Here is a 13,125-nt window from a genome sequence, read left to right on the forward strand (position 1 = left end):
AACCAATTTGGGGCCCTTTAGGGTTTTTTTTGAGTCTGTTAATTTGTCATATTTCCATGTTAAAGTTTTTGAGCAAGTTTCTATTTTGTCAATTGTTTAAGCATAAGTCATCATAAATGTTTATGATTTTATTTTCCTAATGTGTATGGATGCTGAACGTGATAATACAACCAATTTGGGGCCCTTTAGGGGGTTTTTGAGTCTGTTAATTTGTCATATTTCCATGTTTAAATAGTAAATACTTGTACATCAACTTCTTCTGAATAGGCGAGCTTTGCTGTTCTCCAACAGCTCTTGTTTAAAGCGATTCAGACAATCACTTTTCAGAATAGAATTTTTAAAGTGTGATTGTGTCCATTCAAACAACAGATATTTTCTTAAACTTGTAAAGCTTAGAATTAGATTGCAGGTTCTCTATGTCTATTTGATTAAAAATAACTAGAATATGAATTTAGTAAAAAAGGAAATGAGGGACTTTATACTCTATTTGTCCCTTTGTTTTTCCAGGCTGTCTGGGTTGTCTCCCTTTATGGGTGATACTGACGCTGAAACGCTATCGAATGTGACAGCGGGTGAATTTGATTTTGATGATGAAGCCTTCGAAGACATCTCGATTCATGCCAGGGATTTTATTGAAAAGGCTCTAAAACTGAAGAGAACGTAAGAATTCAATGTTGTATGACTTTGTATGTAATTGAAACACGATTTCAAGTTTATAATTGTCCTACCTAGAAAAAAAAAGTAATAGTATAGTATAGTAATGATATTAGTTTATTTGTAATACTGGTATTTGAGTACTTTCGGTACTTTGATGTACCATATTGTATTTTATAATACCAAATAATTACAATAGATACATAGTGATGCATATGGAAAATGTTCTCTTACAATTACATTCTTAATTGGAAGACATTTTTTTTTAATTTCAGAAATCGACCCAGTGCGAAAGATTGTCTAAACCACAAATGGCTGGTAAAAGAACAAAACAGCGGTGCAAAGAAACTACGCCAAAGTCTGCGCAATCTGAAACAGTTCATGGCGCGAAGAAAGTGGCAGGTAAGCATGCCCGGCAAAAGAAATTTCTGCAACATTAATTTTCATCCATACTGAAAATGTCCTATGCTATCTTAAGAAATAAAAATTAGGGGGGAAAAAGACTTGAATGTGGTTTTCAACATGCACTATAAGTGTCTTAAAATTGGTTCTTTAAAGTTTGGAATTCTGTTTAAAAAGGTATACAAATTGTAAATTGACATGACAATTCCCCCATTGAAAATTAAATATTGACGCAAAGGACATTTCCAGCAATATTATCATATTTTACTTAAATAAAAATATAATTTCTATATACATTATTTGTGATTAATTACTAAAAATCTGAACATTTCTAAATATAAGCTGCACATCATTTTATGGAAATTAAAAGTATTCACAAAACATGAAACTTTTTATGTATGTTCTGATTGTATTTTCAAATAATTCTCTATAAAAAACAAATGAAGTTTGCTATAAATATATATAGCTATACAGCTGATCAATTACTTTTCTGTGTGGTTTGGTGATATCATCCTATCAGTATCACACTGATTTTTTAAAATACATATCATACCATCTCGGCTAAAATTTCCAAAATTGTTAACACACTTATATTTGGTGCAATAGGATTTTAGCACAAAACCAATATTGACCAGGATAGTACAATGATGAGTTGGGAAGTCACCATGATGGCTATGCTGTATTTATGATATACAGAAAATACACTTAACTAATGATAGATAAGCACAGTAATTTTAGTGAAAAACACTGTAATAAGTATAACGATAAAATGTGTATACTTACAGTAACAGAAAAAGTTTCATGTTAAAATAACACAATGATATAATTATATGGATGGAGTAACAGGAGAGAAACCCAAATCCTTATTTTTCAATGTTTAGTCAGGAGAGAAAAACCCAATCCTTATTTGCCATTATTTAGTAATATTAATCCTGATTTTCCATTGTTCAGTCATATTAATCCTTATTTTCCATTGTATAGTCATATTGATCCTGATTTTCCATTGTTTAGTCATATTAATCCTGATTTTCCATTGTTTAGTCATGTGATCCTTATTTTCCATTGTTCAGTCATATTGATCCTTATTATCCATTGTTCAGGCATATTGATCCTTATTATCCATTGTTCAGGCATATTGATCCTTATTATCCATTGTTCAGTCATATTGATCCTTATATTTTTCCATTGTTCAGTCATATTGATCCTATTTTCCATTGTTCAGGTCATATGATCATAAGTCATATTGATCCTTATTATCCATTGTTCAGGCATATTGATCCTTATTTTCCATTGTTTAGTCATATTGATCCTTATTTTCCATTGTTTAGTCATATTGATCCTTATTTTCCATTGTTTAGTCATATTGATCCTTATTTTCCATTGTTTATAGTCATATTGATCCTTATTTTCCATTGTTTTAGTCATATTGATCCTTATTTTCCATTGTTTATAGTCCTATTGATCCTTATTTTCCATTGTTTAGTCATATTGATCCTTATTTTCCATTGTTTAGTCATATTAATCCTTATTTTCCATTGTTTAATCCTATGAATCCTTATTTGCCATTGTTTAGTCATATTAATCCTTATTTTCCATTGTTTAATCCTATGAATCCTTATTTGCCATTATTTAGTCATATTAATCCTTATTTTCCATTGTTTATAGTCATATAAATCTTTATTTTCCATTGTTTAGTCTGATATATCAGACTCAGATTAGGTAAGTGTGCTGGCTTGATACCGTGGAGAGAGAGAAACATGCTTTTAAACTTCTGGGGCTAATTAGTTATAAAGTCTAGTCATATTATAACTCTGGAATCTGATATTTGGTATAATGTTTAAATAAAATAATATTAAACCAAAACAAGACTATTCTTTTGGCCCAATAAGAACTGGTTTTAAACAGGTTACCACGGTAACGACTTTGTGAATCTATAAGTATTACTGCTAATGACATACAGAAAATATAATTAGCACAATAATATTTTGATATGAATTATCGGGTGTGATTATTGCTAAAATTCCCACTAAAATGTGTTCAATTTCAGTAACGGCAGTTAATTTCAGTAACGGCAGTATTTTGAATAAATAATTACAATAAGAAAGCAAGATGGCCACAGCTAAGCTATATATATAGCTAGTTACCAGTTTGTTCAACAGACTAAATATCCAGATTCCACAGTTAAAGTATATGTAGTCTTAGAAAAATGTCTCTGCCAACACTCTGCCAAGTTGGATTTGTTTTCTAAATTTTGTTGTTATTGAATTATTGATTAAACAAGAACTGTTTCTGTTTTGGTAATTAATCAAATCGTTTGCTGTGAGTTTTTTCTAAACTAAATGAAAGAATTGAGTTTTAAAATTTATGTCAATGGACAAGAGATAAATTGGTCTTGCTTAAACTTTCTTCTTAGATGATTTTCTTTGTTAAGCTGTGAACAATCATTTTGATTCAGACCTACTACTCTTTCATCATCTTTTCTTAGAGCAATTTCAATCTCAAAACTTAGTTGATCTCACAGACATCTCTTTCCATATGTATCAAGCACCTTAACTTAAAAGGCTGATCACTGCTTACATTGAAAATTGCAACACAGAACACAAATTTCATTTTTTGTGTTCTCATCGAATGACCAATCAAAATTCACAGATTTGTTAATAACATCACACTTATATCTGAGTCTGGTTTGATAGGTTCGTTCTCTTATGATATATTCATTTTGTTAATTGATAATATTTCATATTTTGTCTTCATTTATAAGGAAATTTCGATATTTTTCTGTTATAAAATGTGTAATTTTTTACTTCGTCCTCTACTTGACTTTAGTCAGGACAATATAATTTTAAACATAATAATTATTTATACAAAACAACTTATTTACTTAGTACTGTATCGCAAAATAATATCGAATTAAGAATGATAAATTACTGGATGAGGAGTATTTATATGATATACCGTAAAGCCGGCAATTTTTGTGGGGGTATTTTTGTGGTAGCGAATCTTTCATTTGCGAAATAATGAAAAATAAATAGAAAATGTACTCTTATAGCAATATCGTTTAATTTTTATGAAAAATGATTTTCATCTTTAAAGTCATAATCGCGATTGTTTTTTCCCGCGAAAACAACCGGCTATACGGTATGTAGGTAAAGCCTTTTGTATACATGTATACTGTATAACTATATATATTTGTGTGCATATCATACCAGCAGATCATATCCATCTTAATGCTTCATTGTGTGCTTTGGTTTGTGTGTCCATTTAAAAAAGAACCGTAATGAAAAACTGGGGAAATTTATTAGGTCATATGCGGAAATTTCAAACCTAATTACATATTTAAATTTATTATTAAAAACTATAATATATTACTCATGATTTTTCTTGAAACATAAACTGTAAAAGTTAATAGAAAGAACCAATCAAAACAGAAAACTGATTACTAAGTCTTTTTCCTGAAATAAAAAAAACTTGATTACATATTGAAATTTATTATTCAAAACGATAATTTATTACTCATTATTTTTCTTAAATCAAAACTTTGTAGATAAATAGAAAACAAACAAACAAATAATTACTCTCAAAAACTGTAACTTTGTTATAAGATGGAGGTGTAACTTTGCTCCACGTTTTCTGCCATTTCCTACCTAACCAAAGCCATCACTGTAAGTATACATATACCTTTGGTGTTGCTGTCCTCTGCTTTGCCCTCATGTGTCGTCTGCTTGTCTGTTCGTATAGAAAATGGGGATGGCTATTCGGGCGCTGGGCCGCATGTCCTCACTACAGAAACTGGTAAAGGGAGATAGAGCCACTAGCGACAGTTCTGTCTTTAGCGACTCCGATACTGCTTCTCAGAGTGACGTTTCTTCTCAGCCTTCAAGGTCAAGGTCATCTAGTAAGCTGGAGGACACGTCTGCGGCAGAGCAGCAGCCAACGGTTGCTGTGGTGACAGATCCCCCAGAGAGACCGACGATTTTACCCAATAGTGATACCACTGAAGATAATGTGTTCAAGGATAAACTACAACAACAGCCCACTCCTGCTGACAACAAAGACATTTCACCAGATACAGATTACTGCAATAACTGTATCAAAGGTCAAGGTCAGGAGAACGACCTTCACAACGAGAGTATATCATCCATACCCAGGACATTATCAGCTCAAAGTGAACCCGACACGTCCGAGAACGCCTCTCTGCGATTCGTCCGTGAAATGGTCGACTGTCACGCCGTCACTGGTGACATCGTTCGCTTTGACGTCACCGTGTCAAGTGACCAGGATCAGGACATTCATTGGTTCCAGGAGGACATTGAAATAGTGGAGGACGATCGCCACTCGTTTGTCTATAATGACAATGGAGCGTGTTCACTAATCATCAGGGACGTGTCGGAGGAAGACGATGGCGAATTCATTTGCAAAGCGTCAAACTGCTTTGGGGAAATCACGTGTTCCGCTGATCTTATCATCTACGGAACCGGATCATTATAAATCATGACATCTTTCTTACGTAGCGATTTTCTACTTAGAACTGTTCTTCTTTTACAGTCCTTCAAATAATCAAAAATTTTGAAAGAAATTTTCTTGTTAAGGATTTGAAAATAATTCTAAATGTATAACCATGGTGCCTTGGATCTAATAGTTTTATAGCAGAAATTACTTTGAAATCCAAAAGTTATGTAAATGACTCTGTAACGATATTTGCAGCACTTTCTGATTCCTGTAGGCAGATTTGGATGTTGTATTGTAACGTAATTTGTATGTCCGGAGAAACTCTCGGACATGTATCGATGGAGCTATAGTATAACTTACCCACAATGCCTTAGTATATATAAGTTATATACCTTGGGTTCAGCCTTTCACCGTTTACTCGCTTGCTGCTTGCATACTCATCAGCGGGGTCTCGGCCTGAATCCAAACTTTCGCAAAACACTTTCGTACCCTCAATTAAAACCCTGATAGGCACTGTGAGTAAGTTATACATAGAATAATTGTCTCTTAATTCTGCTCTTTCATTCAATTGTAGTTGTATATTTGTATAGCGATGATAATTTAATTCTGAAACCTTATAGGTATATGTATATGTAGATACTTATTTATTACTTGGTACCATATTGAATACTGTGTTGCTATAGTTTCAGATTGTGTTACCAAGGTAACGTCATCTGTAAGTTTTTAGCGTTAAGGTATATTGATAAAATCTGTGATAGATTGGAGGATTATTTTTTTTTGCCATGGTTACAGAGACTTGGTACAAAGATACTGTTATTTATAGATATCCTGTTTTATTTTTAACTTTGCTCAATGTCTGGTCTCTAATTGGCCAATAAATATTGTTTTCTTTTCAGTTTTAACGAAAGTGCTGCATATATCAAACAAAATGTCTTTTTCAATAAATAAAATATCAAAATAATCAAGCGTTGTTTTATTATTTCTGATTCTAATACCATGTGATCTATGACTCAGGATGTGTGTTAGGGAGTCATTTCCGAACACGCCAGGCCAAAATCAACTGTCCTACATAGATTGCGAACCCTTGCCAGAGGAAGACGACTCTTTGTAATATGTCAGATCAACTTGATCACTTGACTGCTTTGTAGGGAGGCAGGAGTTGTTTTTTTATCATATTACCGACCACGGCCATATAAGAACTTGTCTGGTTTAGAAAGTAGAAGTAAGTACCCAGACAAAACAACTGTCATACATCAAATGTGAAAATCTGTTCATAGTCTATTGGTAATATGTCGGCCCATCTGGAAAGAGCCTTTTGAACCCCCCTCAAAAAATAATTTAATCTTGTTTAAGTCAAGTGTCTGAAAAGGGTTGTTTTTAAGGGATACCAATACAAATTGTGGCATGGTATTTTGGGGGTTAAAATGAGAAAACCAAATTTTAAAAATCCAGAAAAAGATATATAAAATAACTTATTTGTTTACATGTACCTTCTTTCCTTTGTCGAATTCATACAACACTCATACATATCGCTTAGTTAGGTGATATGAAAATTAGAACAAGTGGATATAATCTTTTTGATTTATGTAATCTTACTCTCGGCGAGATTTGAACCCACATTCTTGACAATTACCATCGGCTCTGAAGACTATCGTCTTCACCACTACACTACTGGATCAGTTAGCTAACTAATAGCGAAAAATTCTGTACAAAACTATGGCTTTAAAATTAATACAATGATAAATATGGAGTGTTTCTGTTTAATGAGTACATTTGATACTGAATGAAGAGGAGAATTCATTTGTTTTCTCACCAAAAAATTGTTTTGTCATAAACAACTAGAGGGGGGGGGGTTCAAAAGGAACTCTTGCCACTATGGGTTAATCATTTCAATCCGCGTTTGAGCTCTCGTGAAATTACGTTAAAATGTGTATGTCGCAAATTACGGTGGTTTACGGTGTAAATAAAATAAGTTTTCCGAACAAATCTCTGACAATAATCGGAACAGATAAACATCAATACAGGTTAGAAATAACTTCTGTTTAGAAAGAGGAAACTTCAAATGTACACACTACCAGGGACCTTATGTATCTTGCTGTTGTATGCAATATTAACCTACATATTGGTCTTCCAGACATTATAAGTCGTAATCGTATTTAAATGTACAGCAATATTTAACAGGTTATCGTCAATGATGAATCGCTCAATCACCACAATGACTTCATAACAGATATACATAAATATCATTCACTCAATCACCACAATGACTTCATAACAGATATACATAAATATCATTCACTCAGTCGCCACAATGACTTCATAACAGATATACATAAATACCATTCGCTCAATCGTCACAATGACTTCATAACAGATATACATAAATATCATTCACTCAATCGCCACAATGACTTCATAACAGATATACATAAATACCATTCGCTCAATCACCACAATGACTTCATAACAGATATACATAAATATCATTCACTCAATCACCACAATGACTTCATAACAGATATACATAAATATCATTCACTCAGTCGCCACAATGACTTCATAACAGATATACATAAATACCATTCACTCAATCGTCACAATGACTTCATAACAGATATACATAAATATCATTCACTCAATCGCCACAATGACTTCATAACAGATATACATAAATATCATTCACTCAATCGCCACAATGACTTCATAACAGATATACATAAATATCACTCACTCAATCGCCACAATGACTTCATAACAGATATACATAAATATCATTCACTCAATCGCCACAATGACTTCATAACAGATATACATAAATATCATTCATTCAGTCGCCACAATGACTTCATAACAGATATACATAAATATCATTCACTCAATCACCACAATGACTTCATAACAGATATACATAAATATCACTCACTCAATCGCCACAATGACTTCATAACAGATATACATAAATATCATTCACTCAGTCGCCACAATGACTTCATAACAGATATATACATAAATATCATTCACTCAGTCGCCACAATGACTTCATAACAGATATACATAAATATCACTCACTCAATCGCCACAATGACTTCATAACAGATATACATAAATACCATTCGCTCAATCGCCACAATGACTTCATAACAGATATACATAAATATCATTCACTCAATCGCCACAATGACTTCATAACAGATATACATAAATATCATTCACTCAATCGCCACAATGACTTCATAACAGATATACATAAATATCATTCACTCAATCACCACAATGACTTCATAACAGATATACATAAATATCATTCACTCAATCACCACAATGACTTCATAACAGATATACATAAATATCATTCACTCAATCGCCACAATGACTTCATAACAGATATACATAAATATCATTCACTCAATCGCCACAATGACTTCATAACAGATATACATAAATATCATTCGCTCAATCGCCACAATGACTTCATAACAGATATACATAAATATCATTCACTCAATCGCCACAATGACTTCATAACAGATATACATAAATATCATTCACTCAATCACCACAATGACTTCATAACAGATATACATAAATATCATTCACTCAATCGCCACAATGACTTCATAACAGATATACATAAATATCATTCACTCAATCACCACAATGACTTCATAACAGATATACATAAATATCATTCACTCAATCGCCACAATGACTTCATAACAGATATACATAAATATCATTCACTCAATCGCCACAATGACTTCATAACAGATATACATAAATATATCACTCAATACCACAATGACTTCATAACAGATATACACATTCACTCAGTCGCCACAATGACTTCATAACAGATATACATAAATATCATTCACTCAATCGCCACAATGACTTCATAACAGATATACATAAATATCATTCACTCAATCGCCACAATGACTTCATAACAGATATACATAAATATCATTCACTCAATCGCCACAATGACTTCATAACAGATATACATAAATATCACTCACTCAATCGCCACAATGACTTCATAACAGATATACATAAATACAATTCGCTCAATCACCACAATGACTTCATAACAGATATACATAAATATCATTCACTCAATCACCACAATGACTTCATAACAGATATACATAAATATCATTCACTCAATCGCCACAATGACTTCATAACAGATATACATAAATATCATTCATTCAGTCGCCACAATGACTTCATAACAGATATACATAAATATCATTCACTCAATCACCACAATGACTTCATAACAGATATACATAAATATCATTCACTCAGTCGCCACAATGACTTCATAACAGATATACATAAATATCATTCACTCAGTCGCCACAATGACTTCATAAGAGATATACATAAATATCATTCACTCAATCGCCACAATGACTTCATAACAGATATACATAAATATCATTCACTCAATCGCCACAATGACTTCATAACAGATATACATAAATATCATTCACTCAATCACCACAATGACTTCATAACAGATATACATAAATATCATTCACTCAATCACCACAATGACTTCATAACAGATATACATAAATATCATTCACTCAATCGCCACAATGACTTCATAACAGATATACATAAATATCATTCACTCAATCACCATAATGACTTCATCTTCTTTGACTTTGTTCCTCCATAAATGAAGAGTTTATACAAAACTTTAAGACAAAGGATTACAAAAAGACAAATGGAAGCGATTACATAAATAACACATCGATGACGTTTTAAATCAGGACATTATTATAAAAAAAAATTGAGAGGAAAAATATATATAGAGAGAGAGGGAAACATTCAATACATCAACAAGGAAAAATGATTAAATACAAACTGACATCTTCAAAGACATCATGATATAAATGTAAGAATGTACACATATTTACTGGAACGCTAATTCAGCAGCTTTCACAGAAAAGCAAAAACAAACGTAAGCAAATCTTATAGAATACCCATCATCCGGTAATAGTTCCTGTATATAATCAGGGATGTACCCTAATAGGACACAAATAAGTTCGTGTCTATCTAAATTGTCTAATTTTACGTATAACTCGACTGGATAATTGTTGACAATATTTGTGAAGAATTCATCACGTAGATCAAATAGATCTTGATGTTTACAATCAAGTAAGCAATGGGCTAAAGCATCATGAGATATCACATTACATTTCGCACATAACAGCTCACATCGTGGGCTTAATAACCACAGACTTGCTACTCTACTGCAAATATTAGCTTGAAAAGAAGATAAGTGTTTCCAAAGAAACCAAAGAGACGACGGACGAAGTGATCCATGCAAACATTTAAATCGACTTAAATCATCACAATTGTTAAGGTCTAGAAACTGTATGCAATGAATAATGAAAATTTATTAATAAATTCATCTGTCCATAGAACTTATTTAAACAGCGCGTTTTACTCTAAGATCGAATGCTTCTCGTTATCAGTGCTGATATGAAAACGTTAACTCACTTATATATAATTATCGCCAATGAAACATCCAGTTGTGATTTTATACTGATCTTGCCTAAACTTGCCTATAAAACACGAGAGAGGTCCTGGTGGAAACAGAGGATTCACAAATGGCTGATAATGGCAGACTAAGATAAAACACAAGAGAGGTCCTGGTGGAAACAGAGGATTCACAAATGGCTGATAATGGCAGACTAAGATAAAACACGAGAGAGGTCCTGGTGGAAACAGAGGATTCACAAATGGCTGATAATGGCAGACTAAGATAAAACACGAGAGAGGTCCTGGTGGAAACAGAGGATTCACAAATGGCTGATAATGGCAGACTAAGATAAAACACGAGAGAGGTCCTGGTGGAAACAGAGGATTCACAAATGGCTGATAATGGCAGACTAAGATAAAACACGAGAGAGGTCCTGGTGGAAACAGAGGATTTAAAAATGGCTGATAATGGCAGACTAAGATAAAACACGAGAGAGGTCCTGGTGGAAACAGAGGATTCAAAAATGGCTGATAATGGCAGACTAAGATAAAACACGAGAGAGGTCCTGGTGGAAACAGAGGATTCACAAATGGCTGATAATGGCAGACTAAGATAAAACACGAGAGAGGTCCCGGTGGAAACGGAGGATTCACAAATGGCTGATAATGGCAGACTAAGATAAAACACGAGAGAGGTCCTGGTGGAAACAGAGGATTCACAAATGGCTGATAATGGCAGACTAAGATAAAACATGAGAGAGGTCCTGGTGGAAACGGAGGATTCACAAATGGCTGATAATGGCAGACTAAGATAAAACACGAGAGAGGTCCTGGTGGAAACAGAGGATTCACAAATGGCTGATAATGGCAGACTAAGATAAAACACGAGAGAGGTCCTGGTGGAAACAGAGGATTCACAAATGGCTGATAATGGCAGACTAAGATAAAACACGAGAGAGGTCCTGGTGGAAACAGAGGATTCACAAATGGCTGATAATGGCAGACTAAGATAAAACACGAGAGAGGTCCTGGTGGAAACAGAGGATTCACAAATGGCTGATAATGGCAGACTAAGATAAAACACGAGAGAGGTCCTGGTGGAAACAGAGGATTCACAAATGGCTGATAATGGCAGACTAAGATAAAACACGAGAGAGGTCCTGGTGGAAACAGAGGATTCACAAATGGCTGATAATGGCAGACTAAGATAAAACACGAGAGAGGTCCTGGTGGAAACAGAGGATTCACAAATGGCTGATAATGGCAGACTAAGATAAAACACGAGAGAGGTCCTGGTGGAAACAGAGGATTCACAAATGGCTGATAATGGCAGACTAAGATAAAACACGAGAGAGGTCCTGGTGGAAACAGAGGATTCACAAATGGCTGATAATGGCAGACTAAGATAAAACACGAGAGAGGTCCTGGTGGAAACAGAGGATTCACAAATGGCTGATAATGGCAGACTAAGATAAAACACGAGAGAGGTCCTGGTGGAAACAGAGGATTCACAAATGGCTGATAATGGCAGACTAAGATAAAACACGAGAGAGGTCCTGGTGGAAACAGAGGATTCACAAATGGCTGATAATGGCAGACTAAGATAAAACACGAGAGAGGTCCTGGTGGAAACAGAGGATTCACAAATGGCTGATAATGGCAGACTAAGATAAAACACGAGAGAGGTCCTGGTGGAAACAGAGGATTCAAAAATGGCTGATAATGGCAGACTAAGATAAACCCCTACCATCAGACGGAGAATGAGAACAGAAGTCAACTGAGGAGAATAAAATCATTATGATGGATTACTTAAATTATGATTTTGAACTGGGATATACTGAAGCGTATTGTTTCCATTTCGGTTATATTTTTTCTCGAAATTTTGAGATAAGAACAAGTAAATTTGAGAAAATAACTCAACTTTTCGAATGTTTGAGATAATCATTTAAGTCACACTATACGTAACTATAAAAAAGTCAAGTTAGATTCGACCCTTTGTAGATGTAGTTGAAGTTAAAGATGCTCCACCGCTGACGAATGGTATTTTTTCACTATCAAAAACAGGATCAGATGATTTGGTATTTTTCTTCAGTTACAAAGTTACTTACTTTACACCATTAC

The 13,125-nt window shown here is 33.7% G+C and overlaps 2 protein-coding genes across 10 annotated transcripts in view; one reads left to right on the forward strand and one right to left on the reverse strand.

Annotated features, from left to right (window-relative positions):
- Window positions 1-6,466, forward strand: part of LOC138310942 (myosin light chain kinase, smooth muscle-like) — a 145,363-nt gene extending 138,897 nt beyond the window's left edge. For 8 of the 9 annotated variants that reach the window (XM_069252302.1, XM_069252307.1, XM_069252308.1 and 5 more), the window contains 3 exons: window positions 508-660; window positions 930-1,056; window positions 4,795-6,466. In XM_069252302.1, coding sequence (XP_069108403.1) covers window positions 508-660; window positions 930-1,056; window positions 4,795-5,544 — 1,030 coding nt within the window. In that variant the 3' untranslated portion in view covers window positions 5,545-6,466. Of the gene's footprint in view, window positions 1-507; window positions 661-929; window positions 1,057-2,751; window positions 2,776-4,794 lie in introns of all 9 variants that reach the window. The other variant, XM_069252309.1, reaches the window with a different exon arrangement.
- Window positions 6,467-11,077: 4,611 nt separating this feature from the next.
- LOC138310145 (uncharacterized) lies at window positions 11,078-12,754 on the reverse strand. Its single transcript, XM_069251272.1, has one exon. The coding sequence runs from the start codon at window positions 12,752-12,754 to the stop codon at window positions 11,078-11,080; it is 1,677 nt and encodes a 558-aa protein (XP_069107373.1).
- Window positions 12,755-13,125: the final 371 nt, after the last annotated feature.

Source organism: Argopecten irradians, chromosome 16 (assembly GCF_041381155.1).
Source record: "Argopecten irradians isolate NY chromosome 16, Ai_NY, whole genome shotgun sequence".
In the NCBI taxonomy this organism is placed as follows: Eukaryota; Metazoa; Mollusca; class Bivalvia; order Pectinida; family Pectinidae; genus Argopecten; species Argopecten irradians.